Below are 16,256 nucleotides of genomic sequence, written 5' to 3' on the forward strand. Positions count from 1 at the left end.
ACACACAGACACACACACACACACACACACACACATACACAGACAGACACACACACACACACACACACAAACAATTGCTACAAAAATAATCATTTCTGTGACCTATTTTGTGCATTTCTGTCAACTCGAGCACTTTTGAGAAAGGTTTGAAATCCGTGGAAATCACGGAAGTCCATTCACCAGCAATTCTACTCGACGTTAGTAAATTATTCAGATTATGATATATGTTCACTGTTCCACTGTTTACTGCCTCTGTTTATACTGTTGCTGCATTTATTGTTGCATGGTGATGGATGTTATTTGGCAGTTATTTGTCATTTGGTGATTGAAAGCTTTATTAGTGGTTTGTGTGTTAGAGGATGAGGTTCTTGTGTGTCTGATTGTTTGTGATCTAAACTGTGTTGACAGCGTGTCGACGATTTCGTCAATGGTGAACGGAGAATGTTTATTCAGCAGTTGCATGTATATCTATCTCCACTAAAGTCTTAAAAGCTCCAAAACAGCATTTTATCCATATGGACAGAGACGGGGTGGAAATGGTTATGTATTACTAAATAATGCCATTAGTAAAAAACGTTCTTAACATTATAGCAGACCTCATGGAAAATAGGAAAATATCATGAGCCTTTTAAGTTGCCACAGAAATATAAACCACTGATAGTTGAATAAAATGCTGCAGGTGTCAAGATGAAAGGACTCACTTTTAGCATCTGACAGAATGATGTTTGGACTCTTTCCTCCCAGCTCCAGTGTGATCTTCTTCAGATTACTGCTACTTGAGGCTTTCAGGATGAGGTGACCTACCTACAAAACGATAAGACGACACTCCAGTTAACAGACAAAACAAATGTACTGTAAATTGCAAATATAATATCAAAGGCAAGGTTGTCCCAATACCAAAATTACACAGAACTCGTGCATTTATACATATAAAACTCAATATAGTAGTGTGTTTCAACTGCATTTACACCACACTGAACCATGATTTTGAAACAAATCAGATTTATTATCATTTATTATTTTTTAAGCCATAACTGACTATATTTACATAGTTCACCCCGTTCACCCAAAAACGAATATTCTGTCGTCATTTACTCACCCTCAAGTCGTTCCAAACCCATAAGACTTTCCTTCATTTTCAGAACACAAATGAAGATATTTTTAATGAACCCTGAGAGATTTCTGTTTCTCCACTGAAATCCAGATTTTTTAAGTTTTTATTCCAAGATTTTGGGTTTAAAACAACATGATGGTGAGCAAATAATGAACTGAACCACAGCACTGAAAGAAGACCTTTGCATTCTACTGTGTTTGTCCAAGAAATATCCATTACTGAAGACAATCCTCTTACCTCAGTGGAGCCAGTGAACGCTACTTTGTCCACATCCATGTGAGACGCAATGGCTGCCCCTGCCGTGGGACCCATTCCTGGGATAATGTTGACGACACCAGCAGGGAAACCCACCTACAACCAGTCAAGATTGTGATCAGGTGAGTAAGCAAAATGACAGGGATCAAGTGCACTTGATGGTGGTTCAACAGTGCATTCAGTGTGGCTTCACTATTAATGGCTTCTTAACATATAGACACTGTTTTAAAGAGCTGATGCAGAGATGACGTATTTTTGTGAGCCAAAACCTGGAAATGAGTTGCATTTTAGCACTTCTGGTTCTGAAGTCAAAGAGTTTTTTGAATGGGTTTTTCGGTGAAATGCCTGAAATAAGGTCTGAGGTTAACATAAGCTCAAAGGCCCGTTGCACGAAGCCGGTTTGCATTTAGTTTGAGCAAACTCTGAGTTTTCGGGCTCAAGAAGGCGGGTTGGTTTTGAGCGGGTTTCGTCGCCGTGGCTACCCTGCTCCGGATCAGGGTTTATTCTGAGTTAGAGATCGCAAACCCAAACTGGACCAGGCAGCTGTGAGCAAAGTTACATATATCTGATGCAATAAAGCCACTCCTCCTGTATCTCTCGCTCCAAATTAAAGCAGTTTAAAGAATTTTAGAGACAAAATTGCCCATATTTTGCTGCTAATTATTTATTAGCAGCATATTATATTAATTAGAATTATTTATCATTCATATTCAAATAATTATTATATGACCTGGCAAGATATATATTAAACTTTGTATTTACATTAATTTAAATATATACATATCAATAAGTAATAGCTAGTAATAGCTTTTGGTTGCCACACCTAAAGGCATTGTTCAGATTATGTATTTCAAGACATTTGTCAAGTTTTTGTTCTTAAAACGCTCGTGTTTAGGATTAATTTCTAACACATCTCATCCCACGCCTCCATTGCCAATTCCAAAATGTCATTTTAGACTAAGTAACAGAGGCTTGAGCCGTTGATAGCAGACTAATGCAGTTATTAATGCAGTTTTTAGAGAAAGAGAGATTAAGCATGTGTGAATTACCTCTCTGAGTCTGTGTGCCTCTCAAGTGCTCGGCAGCAGCGTTTCTACTAATAGCGAAACTTAAGTTTATCTGCTTCAACAACAGCGCCGTTATTACATTATTACCTTGCTAGTGAGAAATGTCATGTAGCTTTTAAGTTGCTAAACTATTTTACTGCTAAAATCGTCAGAGCAGCGCTGACAACACGTGTGTTTTCTGTACATAATAAAATGCAATTTTGTGGCAAAAACATGGAAATAATTTGTCATTTTTTTATCATATTGTTTACTATATGTGACCCTGGAGCACAAAAGCAGTCTTAAGTCGCTGGGGTATATTTGTAGCAATAGCCAAAAATACATTGTATGGGTCAAAATTATTGATTTTTCTTTTATGCCAAAAATACTTGACATTAAGTAAAGATCATGTTCCATAAAGACATTTTGTAAATTTCCTACTGTAAATATATCAAAACTTAATTTTTGATTAGTAATATGCATTGCTAAGAACTTCATTTGGACAACTTTAAAGGCGATTTTCTCAATATTGTGATTTTTTTGCACCCTCAGATTCCAGATTTTCATATAGTTATATCTCGGCCAAATATTGTCCTATCCTAACAAACCATACATCAATGGAAAGCTTATTTATTCAGTTTTGATGATGTATAAATCTCAATTTAAAAAAATTTACCCTTATGACTGGTTTTGTGGTCCAGGGTCACATATTTATTTGCTTGGCCAGTGGTTTTGGTTCTTTTGCTGTTTTAGGCTGTAAGGACCTTTGAAATAACTGAAATCGTTTGGCGAAGTGATATGGACTTGTAATGTGGTCAAAAATATGTAATCACCGCAGCACTCTATACATAATAAGAGTTCAAGTAAAGGTGTTATTTTAAGTGCACATATACTGTAGGTCACCTCTTTGATCAGACTGGCGACATACAGGGCAGTGAGGGGCGTCTGTTCTGCCACCTTCATCACCACCGTGTTCCCTGTGGCCAGAGCAGGACCGAGTTTCCACGCCTGCATCAACAGTGGGAAGTTCCACTGGAGCACAATGTGAGGAGGCAAAGAGAGAGGAAAAATACACTGTAAAAAAAATTCCATAAAATTTACGGTAAAAAAAACCGGCAGCTGTGGTTGCCGGAATTTTACCGTAAAAAATACGGTAGCAACATTTTAGGTTTTACGGTTTGAACTTAAATTTACAGTTAAATACTCTAATTTCATTAACTGTTATAATGTTAATATACCAACCTATTGAAGTACTGAAATCTGTTTTGTACCTTTGTAATACACTGATAACCACCAAATGCAGGTGCTGATGAGAAAGTCACATGATGAACCAAAGCCCATCACAAGCAGCTTTTAAATAACAACATATATAGAAGGTGCACAGTGTCATTCACACAAACACTAAACACCATCATGGTAACACACATGAAACTGAAATAATGCAATAAACATTCATTTAACAACATTAGGTGTAACACACAACCCTAATATACAAAACTGATAAGAAAAATCTAAGAAGAAGCATAGTTATTTCAACAAAAAAACATCAAATTTAAAATGTAAAGCAGGGAATTCTGGGAATGTCAATTTACGGTTATTCACTGTAAATTATACGGTCTTTTTCACTTCCAAAAACGGTATACTACCATAAAATTAATGTCCAATACATGTAATGTCCAATACAGTTTTTCACCATATATAGTAGGGTGATTTACCGTTAACCATTTAACAGGTTTTTACTGTAGCATTTTTACAGTCTTTTACCGTTAAATTCACAGTCATTTTTTACAGTGTACCATATTACTCAGCAAACACATATTTAATTCTAAAGTCCCAAAAGCATATACTTACAGGGATAATTTGGCCACACACACCAATGGGCTCATGCCTGGTGTAGCAGAAGTAATCACCATCAATGGGAATGGTCTTCCCCTCCCATTTGTCTGCCCAGCCAGCATAATACCTACAGACCAACCAACACCCAACAGAAAAAAACAGAGTTCTGAGTTCAGAATGAATTGCACATCGATCATTATAAACAACTATTGGAACGACTAAAATCAGCAGAGATTACAATGCTTGTCAGTGCTTGTCAGATATGATAGATACATGCCATTTCTGAAGGCAATGTCCAAATAAATAATTCTTTGTGTTAGAAAATAATGAAAACTCATTCAAATAACCACCTAAGAGATTCGTTATGCTATACAACAAACAAAAATATTTAGGAATAAATTTAAGATTTATGTATTTGAAATTCATGTAAAATTTCCATCTATTTGGTTTACACAGTATTCACAAACTAATAAACTTAATGTGATGCATATCTGTCAGTCATTCATAAATTAAGCAATAAATGATTTTTGCACTAAAAAAAACAAAAAAATCTGTTTATTATTAACTATTTGCATCTATTTGATTTTATTTAAATACAAATTTTTTCAAAATGCATTACTTAAAATTGCTTAGAATCAGCATAAATCTGTTCATTGTGAAAATTATTTAATTAAAAGGTATCGAGCATGGTTCAAATATGGCCAGCTGTGGAACAAGCAATATTTAATTACCGGTAGTTAAAATGCATGATACAGCATCCTTTTGGATTTATTGATGATAAATATATAAATCTGGTTATTGTGCATTTAAAACACATACAGTTCATCAGTACTATTACAGAAATCCAGTTTCATTTATAAATGTGACCCTGGAGCACAAAAGCAGTCTTAAGTCGCTGGGGTATATTTGTAGCAATAGCCAACAATACATTGTATGGGTCAAAATTATAGATTTTTCTTTTGTGCCAAAAATCATTAGGATATTAAGTAAAGATCATGTTCCATGAAGATATTTTGTACATTTCCTACTGTAAATATATCAAAACTTCATTTTTGATTAGTAATATGCATTGCTAAGAACTTCATTTGGACAACTTTAAAGATGATTTTCTCAATATTTAGATTTTTTTTGCACCCTCAGATTCCAGATTTTCAAATAGTTCCAAATATTGTCCTATCCTAACACACCATACATCATCTGCAAGCTGAATAAATAAGCTTTCCATTGATGTATAAATCTCAATTTTGAAAAATTGACACTGTGGTCCACGGTCACATATGACTGACAAATATATGCATCACATTAAGTTTACTAGTGTAAGGATTTTATATGCAATTTGAATACATAAATCTTAAATTTGGGTCTAAATATTTTTTTTAGTGCTGGAATCTGCAGAACTCTTCAGATTGCAATTATAAAAACTAGAAAACACTGTGAAAGACAGTTCATCATAAGGACATAAAGTTCACCTCAAGCACTTGACCACCATGGGCACATCCACAGTGTAGAAGACAGCATATGGCTTTCCATTGTCAAGAGTCTCTAGTTCCTATTTAAATAAAATACAAATAATATTAACATACCATTGTATTATTGTAAATATATTGATATATATATAACTGATGCGTTTCAAAATGACAGGACCCAGTGTGGAAATTATAACAAGGAACCAAAAGTAATTTTGTCTTCAACTAAAAATCCAATGGACTCTCCAATTTATATTTTCTAAAATTACATAATACTTTGTACTAAGCACAAACGTCAGTTTTACTACTTCAGTATTAAGTTACAAAGTACATAGACTCTCATTAGTAGTCTAGACTCTCAGTATTCATCATCTTTGTCTGCAGTTGAATGTGTAATCTCATTTATAATATTTTCTTGTGTTTATAATGGTTACCCTGTTTCTTTATCAAGCGTGTTTTCAGGATTTTGTACCGTTTCTTAATACATTTGCTGCAGTGCATAGTGATGAGAGGAACAAGGCTTTCTCAACTGAATTATTTAGACCAATCACTGGAAAAAAAAGATGTTTTAAGCAAGCAGTGAGTGAAAAGGTAAGAAAAATTGCACTGAAATTTTAGATGTAAATTGTATAATTCGTATAACTGGGGCCTTTTATGATTCTGCTGTTAGTCTTTCATTTTGCTGAATCATGCTGACAGCATATTTTCATACATTTAATGAATCAGCTCAAAGTCTATGAGGGCGAAGGTTGTTTGAGAGACTCACAGCTAAATAGGCAGCATCTCTCTCTATGCAGTCTGCCAATCAGCTCAAGAGCAGCCCGCGGTGGGACGCATCCATACGCCGCCAGGGAGACCCGAGCTTAAAGGCATCTTTGGCAGCCTTGACAGCTTTTTCCACATCCGCCTGCATGCAAAAAAACATGGGAGAGAAACATAGACTGAAAACATCATGCAAGACTCGATTTAGGCCAGCTAATGCAAGTATGCAACTATCACTCGTTCTATCAGGCCATATTTCTTCACTGGCAGCATTACGTGAAATACACTGCACAAAGAAAAACAAACATCCTGCTGAGGTCAAGTCAGAGACTTTATTAAGTTATGCTTTATACATTATGTTTGTAAGGTAATGTTAGTTCAATTTAAGCCGGCTATTTGATACGTGTTAAATAAATATGCACAGCTATTTTTAATCCCAGCTCCTGGTTTATATCTGGGGGGTTGTTAAATAAACACAGGTGAGGAGTCGAATAAAAGCAAAGTTAGGGTTAAAGGGATAGTTCACCCAAAATAAGAATTCTGTCAGCTTACACAGTTACTGCCCCTCTACCATAGAACACAATACATATGTACCCAAAATTAATTAATTAAAAATAATTACTCTGATTTTAGTGCAAGTAGGCTAAACTGCCATGTCCCCAAGTAAGCTTGCATAAATTCAGCCACAAATATAAGTAATAAAAATCAAACAAATTCCAACATTTTTCAATATTGGTGTGTATTCGTATTTATATTATTCCACACCAAAATATATATTTTTTTGTACAAAAACAGTCTTTACAGTCTTTAAAACATGTTGTGTCCCTGAGCTGAATGTCCCCCCTGTTACTCAGATTAAAAACAGGGTTTCTGCAGGATTTTTAAGCTCAAATTTAAGACTTTTTAAGACCTGCACAAATAAAATTAATACCATATGAGCAGAGTAGGGCAATGTCTATAGTACCATATTAAACTGTAAAATTACTGTAAAAAGCATAATTTACAGTTCAGATACAAGTTTTCACAAAAACAAAGTTTTATAAAATGACAAACTTTACATTTCAGCCAAGTTTTATGGGCATTTTTACCTTTAAGCCATTTTTTCTAAAAGTGTGCACCATCATTTGAGTAAAATTTTTTGTTACCAAGCAAATTAAATCAGTATCAACAAAATTGATCTTTGCAATGCAGAGGAAACACAGAAGCTGCATTGTAAGTGGCATTTAGATGCATTTACGCACTGTTTAATGCAGCTCTGAGGGACATTAAATACTTTAACCTGCAATTACGAATGCAAAACGGGTGATTCAGTCAGGAACAAAACAGCTTCCTGTTGCTCAGAGATGCAAAACAGTGCTGTGGCTGTGTTTGAAATGATTTTTGTTGGAGAAATAGAGCAAAAACACTCTTCGTGTGATATTAACTATGTCAAATGATTTAAATATATACATTTTCTGCCCCATATCTAAAATTATGTGATAATTCTAAATGCATTTTAATAGACTGATTCATGCAGTGAAAGAACGCACTCTAAATGCTTCATCATCTAATCATGTATGCGTGCACTCTGTAGGTGTGTTTTGTGTTTGCTTTTCGCGATATACTCATAATATCAAATTGCACATTGTCAAAACAACAATTACGATATTATCGCAGACCATACATATCGCACACCCCTATGTTTAGATTTTTATAATGCATTGTCTTCTTATCGATCCACCAGTTTACATTTAAAGCTCTGCGTGTTTGCAGGGTAAAAACATGGGTCGATTTTCGCATTGGTCTGAACTCTGAACAAAACAACAGTTTTATTGAAAATGCTCATTCATTCTCTGCCAGCAGGTGGAGCGTTTGGTAGAAATATCACTGTTTCCCCGGTAAAGGCAGAACACAAAACAGCGTAGCACCGGATTTTGAACGTGCAGCGCTCATGTTTCATAGCCTTTTGAAGTTTAATCGTCACATTGAGCCATAATACAACTAAATTTAAGACTTTTTAAGACCCCGCGGAAACCCTGAAAAAATCACGCCCCTTGAGTGTTCCCTAATCACATGACTCTCAGGAAGTAGAATACTTTTTGGTGGCAAACTAACTACAAGAAACAGAGTAAGTATCACTCCTTAATTCACTCTTTTTTCAATGTTTTAGAATGATTCACTGATGTGGTAAAGCATAACATGTCCACTCTGTTATGCTTATTTATAGTGGAAACTGATAATTTTTTGTAATTTTGAAAATATGGTTAATAAACAGGGTAGTAAAGGCAGAACACAAAACAGCGTAGCACCGGATTTTGAACGTGCAGCGCTCATGTTTCATAGCCTTTTGAAGTTTAATCGTCACATTGAGCTATATCGCAATTCTGGTCTTTCTGTCCCCAAATTTAAGACCTCTTGAAATCATAATCAAGACTTTCTTGTACAATTTAAGACTTTTTAAGGCCTTAAATTTGATACAACTAAATTTAAGACTTTTTAAGACCCCGCGGAAACCCTGAAAAAATCACGCCCCTTGAGTGTTCCCTAATCACATGACTCTCAGGAAGTAGAATACTTTTTGGTGGCAAACTAACTACAAGAAACAGAGTAAGTATCACTCCTTAATTCACTCTTTTTTCAATGTTTTAGAATGATTCACTGATGTGGTAAAGCATAACATGTCCACTCTGTTATGCTTATTTATAGCGGAAACTGATCATTTTTTGGTAATTTTTAAAATATGGTTAATAAACAGGTTAAAAAACTTCCTTACTGCCCGGTTTCCAGAGAATAAATATGTATTTGTTTTGTAATAAATTCGTCTGAATCATTATATTTTATAGAAAAAGAGTTAAAAGCTTGAACTTTGTTCTTGTTCAGTTCATTTTGCTGTTTTAATGATAAGACACGCAAAGGCAAGTGTGCCTAGGGTCATGAAGGTCAATAATGCACCAGGTACAGTTCACATATGCATACTTTGGTTACGATATGTTAAATTAAATCATAAGTAGAAATTGATGTCAGATCAGGTTTTCTCTGCATGAATGTATTGTTCTGTTCCAGTGATCTGCTGCAGCTCAACCTTTGCCTATGTTTTATCCAGTGTTGGGAAGGTTACTTTGGAAATGTAATAGGTTACAGATTACAAGTTACCCTATTTAAAATGTAATAGAAGGGGAGTCGGAATATGAGCCTATTTTCAAAAATAGTGGAGTGTTCCTTTAAGCTCAACCGGTTTAACCTGACCAGATGAAAAGTGCCCAAAACCCCAAGAGTTTACCAGCTACGACCAGCAAACCAGCTGCTTTAGGACATTTTTATTTGGCACAGATGTAATGTAATTTAAAATTCTAAATTCTAAATTCAAACACCTACCTTATCGCCCTCTGCGACCTGGCAGACAACCTCACCCGTAGCAGGATTGATGGTTGGAAACGTTTTCTTGCTTACTGCATCATGCCACTCATTGCTGATGAAAATCTGTGGAGAAAAATGCAACACATTGACATGTGGTTTGGATGTGGATGAGGATAACGTGATACAGTATATCATGAGATTTGCAGTCAGAGCTGGTAGTAACTGATTACATGTAATCTGGATTACATAATAAAATTCCAAATATGAAGTACTTGTAATTAGATTAAATTACATTTTACAATACTCTGAATCAGACTTCAGTTACTTTTTTATTGATTACATGATTACATATTATTCACACAGTAGCAATAAATAATTCATATTTTATTGATTCTCCCTAATTCCTCTTTTAAATTTTCTTTTCTATAATATCCTACCGATTATACATTCAGAAAGTCTTCCAGTTTTGTGGATTTTCACACAAAGACCAGTCACTAGTCAGGAGGCTATGCCACTGGATTTACAAAAAAATATTTTCAGGTTTAAGAAGAGTTTCAACGTTGCATCAACTACTAATGAACATATTCATTTTTATTTGAATTATCACTCCGGTGGTTATTTAACCATGTATTACTTTGTCTTTGTAAGGCTTTTGTCTTTCAAACACATTAAAATGCACAAATTCACGTTATTTCTTATTTACATGTAATGCAGGGATTCCCAAACTTTTTTTGTCATCTGAACCTCGTTCACCTAATATATTTATTTGAAGTATTTGAAATTTTAAAATAATTATTTTTATAAGTATCACAATTGCATGTTCACAGTTAATAGTCACATGACATGCAGGTAAATAAATAAGATATTCCAATTTTTTGCAAGTGTTTTATTTTGATTGATTTTATTTTAAAATTATTAATTTTAAATTTACATTTTTATGATTTAATGGATTATATCTCTTCATTAAACTTACAAACCCCCTGCAGTTCCTTTACGAAGCCCAGTTTGGGAAACCCTGATGTAATTGGATGTTTAATGCACCTCATGTTGTTAATTAAAATGAATAAAATAGATTTTCTTACTCTTAGTATTTTTTATATCAATATGGTTCAAGATTATCCTATTTAAATCAATGTGATTAACAAGTTAGGTCAAAAGTAATCTAAAAGTGATCAAAAAGTACTCTTGATTATATTACCTAAAATGTGTAATGAAACGGATTACATTACTAACTACATTTTTTGTCATGCAATTTGGAATCAGTAACGGATTTCAATTTTTAAGTAATCTACCCAGCACTGGTTGTATTCCAGGAAAAAAGCAACACTAATAAAAGTGCACAGCATTTTTTTTTTTTTTTTTACTTTAGCCTTAAATACAACGTAATGTCACAAAAATCTGACAATGACATCTTCAACATAAATGTAAAAAAAACATCAAACATTATTTATAGTATAATCACCAACTAACATCTTTGCTTAACTAGTTTTGTTATTCTGTTATATTATATAGCTATATTATTCTGAAAATCAACACACTCAGTCCATTCTTTGATATCTGCATCACCATAATTTGAACCTTAAAGTATTAAAATCATATAATATTATATGTAAACTCTTTGTGATATATAATGTACATATTTGATATTTTGATAAATGCAAGCCAAATGTGATAAATCGTTCAGCCCAACTAAAAACTGTAAGATCCTGCTTTGAATACTGATGTTTTGGTGGCAAATTTCAAATTTGCTTGCAGTTACACAGCTTTCTAAGATTTTCTGAAATTAAAGTGTCTGATAACAAAAAAATGACAGTGTCCAAAGTGGATTTGTATTTTTTTGCAAGAAACTCAGATGTGAATTTTTGGAAGAATCAGTGGGGCAGTGATATTTAACAATTATCTTCAGCTGAATCAGAGCTACTTAAATTTGAGTAATTGATATAGAGTACAGAGATGTAAACATCCAGATTTAAAAGACTATATTTGGAGTAGTAGGGATAAGTCTAAAGAGTCCGGATTCGATTTTTAGTTAATTTCTAATTCATTACAGCAGAAGACAAATGAGGCGTCCATTGAGCCATCAATATTGACTGATCACAATAATTTATCTTTGCAATAATCAGAATAATCAAAATATGAATGAGGCCTCTAAGACATATTAGAAAACAACAGATTATAGGAATTCGATAACTTCAAAACTGAAATTATGGAAATAATACATATTGGAATCAGGCTAAGCAAATCTATTTTAAGGAATCTATGGATTGCGTGACGTGTGGTCATGTTATGTATGGTGTCCCATACTTGCATTTCACACATCCGAGTGCACACACACAGCAGTGAACACACACACACACACACACACACACATTATTAATATTGCAGCCTGCACTGCAAACTGTGCTGAAGATACACGTCATCAAAGTCAGGAACACAAACCTGTTTCATCATCTGAAATAATGTCACTCATTAGAACATGCAGAATTTTTTTTCTATTAAGATATTTATTTTGTTAAGGAAACATGACTGGAAAGTGTAAAGAATTCAAAAATGTCAAGTGTTTGTCATGTTCTGACCATAAAGAATAGTTTAAAACCACAATTAACAGTCTGGTTTCAACTTTCACTTAGAAGCAAAAATCTGCCTTTAAACTTGAAAGAAAAAAAGATTTGAAATTTACTGTGATAATTATCCATATCGACTGACATGAAAAAAAATGTTTTCTTTTTTTTTGGCCATATCGCCCAGCCCTACATACATTTAATCAGGTAAAAAAAAAAAAAATCTATTTAAACTTTAAAGTTCATTTCTGTTTCTCCTGCAAATGAAGCACCTCACTGAATATGAAGAATAAAAAGCTGTCCATCGCAGTCCTAAACCTGCCAAAGTACCAGCACAATAATACGCTCAGCAAAATATCGTCAAATTATCGTTATCGACAAAATTCCAGAAAATATGGCGATATCATGTTATGTCATTATCGCACACCCCTAGGTTGCATTAATATTTTATGTTCCTTTTTACAAACAAATGATATCCTAGCTGTTACAGATAAGTGGAACTCTCTCTCTCTCTCTCTCTCTCTTTATAATATATTTTGATATATTATAAGCAAAATATGGATGACACCTCACAAGTTTCATAAAAAGACTGTATACTAGTATATACAGTTATGACACTTGTGGTACTGCGTTTTAAAATTTGTAAAATTAAGTAAAATTTGCAAAATTACAAATTATTTGAACAGTTCAAAACGATATCTAAATGTAATAAAAATAAGAAAGCAATATTGTGAACTTTGCAAGTTTGCTAGGTATAGCATTTTTCTGTAATTTTTCATATAGCCTAACCCTGACATGCTGATTTTGTAATATGTATGTGTGTGTGTGTGTGTGTGTGTGTGTGAGAGAGAGAGAGAGAGAGAGAGAGAGAGAGAGAGAGGGGAACACACCTGGAATGATGGAAAGATAAGATAAAACAGGAACGGCGTTTTCATGCCAAGTTCATTAACTTGCTGCAAATGTCTTCTGCATTAAATGTAATCACCATGACTCGATGACAAAATCATTAGAGGATAGAGATATCATGCTACTGATAAGACTGCAAATATTTAATAAAACTATTTGTTAGGCTGTAATATCAGTAGGGGTTCAATCTTCAACTGGCTGGCAGGAGCCGCCACTGACAGGTCACGTGACCTGCCAGTGGTTGGTGGCAGCTGCCAGCCAGTTGAAGATTGAACCCCCACTCTATAATATGAAAAACATACATGCACATGTCACTTACTACATGTTTGAATAAAACTGAATTCAAGTCCCAGCATTTGGCCTTTCAGTTACCTTGTTGAAGTGAACGTCTGGATGAACATTCGAGGCGGGAATCGTTGAGTGCTGACATGCCGAGATCCGGAAAACTTGTGGGAAAGTTCGGGAGAAAACAGCGCGCAGCATTTTCTGATCTCACTTGCCTTCAGCTCCGGGACTGTGTCGATGAGCTCGGACTTCAGCACAGATGTTGCCAGATATTTGAGAGGATCCAGATTCATAAAACCAGCTCACCGTCACGCGTCTACGTTACACATTCTACATACTGTAGTCTATATTCAATGTTTTTCTATATTATATGTTGGAAATGACTACTGTCATGTTCACTGGTTGTAATATGACTGCATTTAAATAATAATAATAATAATAAAAAGAGTTTATGTTACACACTATAATTCACAATTGCTGTGTATTATTCCCTTTCATCCGATTTATATCAGTTTTACTATAATTGGAGTCGTTTAAATCACGATCAGCACTGGCGTCCCCCAGGGATGTGTCCTCTCCCCACTGCTCTTCTCTCTACACCAATGACTGCACCTCTAAAGACCCCTCTGTCAAGCTCCTGAAGTTTGCAGACGACACCACACTTATCGGCCTCATTCAGGACATTGACGAGTCTGCTTACAGACAGGAGGTAAAAGAGCTGGCTGTCTGGTGCAGTCTTAACAACTTGGAGCTGAACACCCTCAAAACTGTGGCGATGTGTTCCTGAGATTCAATATCTTTAACAACATGTACAAACATTCCAGTAGGGGTTCAATCTTCAACTGGCTGGCAGGAGCCGCCACTGACAGGTCACGTGACCTGCCAGTGGTTGGTGGCAGCTGCCAGCCAGTTGAAGATTGAACCCCCACTCTATAATATGAAAAACATACATGCACATGTCACTTACTACATGTTTGAATAAAACTGAATTCAAGTCCCAGCATTTGGCCTTTCAGTTACCTTGTTGAAGTGAACGTCTGGATGAACATTCGAGGCGGGAATCGTTGAGTGCTGACATGCCGAGATCCGGAAAACTTGTGGGAAAGTTCGGGAGAAAACAGCGCGCAGCATTTTCTGATCTCACTTGCCTTCAGCTCCGGGACTGTGTCGATGAGCTCGGACTTCAGCACAGATGTTGCCAGATATTTGAGAGGATCCAGATTCATAAAACCAGCTCACCGTCACGCGTCTACGTTACACATTCTACATACTGTAGTCTATATTCAATGTTTTTCTCTGTGGTTTCAGGCTTTTGAGGGGTGCACACATGTGTATGCAAAGCGTACAAAATCAATTAACAAACAATTAACAATTATATTGTAATTATATTGTAACAATTAGCCTATGTCAATTGACAAACTGTAAAATATAACACATTGAGAGAGCCCTCTGTTATGAAAATGCTGATCAAAATCATTCCAGATACTGGCAGCTGTGCAATGTCTGCAGGATTTTTAAAATCAAATGTAAGACTTTTTAAGACCTTTTTTTTTTTAAGACCTGAAAAATTAATTTAAAAATAAAAAATAATACTATATGAGCAGGGTAGGGCAATGTCTATGGTAACATTCAACTAAAATGACTGTAAAAAAAAACATGATTTAATTACAGCAGAGATTCAAGTTTTCACAAAAACAAAAAGAAAGCAGCAGACAGGCTTATTGAAAATCCAATTTGGTTCTCTGCCAGTAGGAAGGCTTTTGGAACAAATATAGCGGGTTCCCTGGTAACGGCTGTAAACAAAGCAGCAAATGCTCCTTTTTCAGATAAAGTTGAAATGCAATCGAAACTTTTTGAAGACACTCGGTTCCTTTCAGAGATATACATATAAAAACACATTACATAATTGTCTATATTATATATTGTGTTTTTGCTATTTTGTACATTGTCTATTTTTGTATATATATATATATTTTTTTTTTATTATCTGCGTCCTGTCTTGTCGCTCATTCTGATTCTGATTCTGGAATGTCAAGCAACGAAAATATGTCGAAAATATGTGGACTTGGCAACAAACACTGATAACGCTAATGTAAAAGTCGTGATTAATCCAACATTAGCTAATGATATAATAATAATAGCATAGAAATATTTCAAAAATATTGAAATGACATTAAATTAAAATGTATTAAATTATAAACACTGTGGTAAAATGTACATCTGCTGGTTTTTATTTTGAAAGACGGATCACGTGACGTCCTGAAAGTCATATGATTGTGGTTCAACAAATATGGCGTCGCATTTGTTTTGCGGCAGAGTAAACCTAAATATTTTGAGAGAGGCTGCGCGAAAAGACCTGCGCGAGTTTTTAGATAAGTGTTCGGGAAGCAAGGTAAAGCTCTTTTGATTTAATACCAACTAATGCAGATTAGTCTGTCCTTCTATTACTCCGGATTTGCTCCGAATGTGAACTGCACTTTATGCGATTTATTATTACTGCAAATATTGTTCAGTGATGCTGTCAGTCGACATGTAACGTTAATAGCTTCATCATCCTCTAATTCATGGGTTTTCACAATTTATGTTTTATTTAAGGCCATTGTTTGGGACGAGTATCTTACTGGACCCTTCGGGTTAATTGCTCAGTATTCCCTTTTGAAGGTGAGTGACGAATTATACAAAAATTAAG

The 16,256-nt window shown here is 34.8% G+C and overlaps 2 protein-coding genes across 2 annotated transcripts in view; one reads left to right on the plus strand and one right to left on the minus strand.

Annotated features, from left to right (window-relative positions):
- Positions 1-13,815, minus strand: part of LOC107702922 (aldehyde dehydrogenase, mitochondrial-like) — an 18,283-nt gene extending 4,468 nt beyond the window's left edge. Inside the window, exons 1-8 of the mRNA XM_016505368.1 lie at positions 13,655-13,815; positions 9,834-9,938; positions 6,484-6,624; positions 5,721-5,800; positions 4,267-4,378; positions 3,319-3,447; positions 1,352-1,465; positions 702-804 (exon numbers count right to left, since the gene is read on the minus strand). Coding sequence (XP_016360854.1) covers positions 702-804; positions 1,352-1,465; positions 3,319-3,447; positions 4,267-4,378; positions 5,721-5,740 — 478 coding nt within the window. The 5' untranslated portion in view covers positions 5,741-5,800; positions 6,484-6,624; positions 9,834-9,938; positions 13,655-13,815. The remainder of the gene's footprint in view (positions 1-701; positions 805-1,351; positions 1,466-3,318; positions 3,448-4,266; positions 4,379-5,720; positions 5,801-6,483; positions 6,625-9,833; positions 9,939-13,654) is intronic.
- Positions 13,816-15,852: 2,037 nt separating this feature from the next.
- LOC107702975 (vacuolar protein sorting-associated protein 33A-like) overlaps positions 15,853-16,256 on the plus strand; it is a 12,436-nt gene continuing 12,032 nt past the window's right edge. Inside the window, exons 1-2 of the mRNA XM_016505454.1 lie at positions 15,853-15,959; positions 16,163-16,228. Of these exons, the coding sequence (XP_016360940.1) occupies positions 15,858-15,959; positions 16,163-16,228 (168 nt within the window). The 5' untranslated portion in view covers positions 15,853-15,857. The remainder of the gene's footprint in view (positions 15,960-16,162; positions 16,229-16,256) is intronic.

This window comes from Sinocyclocheilus anshuiensis, unplaced genomic scaffold (genome assembly GCF_001515605.1).
Source record: "Sinocyclocheilus anshuiensis isolate Anshui unplaced genomic scaffold, SAMN03320099.WGS_v1.1 scaffold238, whole genome shotgun sequence".
NCBI lineage: Eukaryota > Metazoa > Chordata > Actinopteri > Cypriniformes > Cyprinidae > Sinocyclocheilus > Sinocyclocheilus anshuiensis.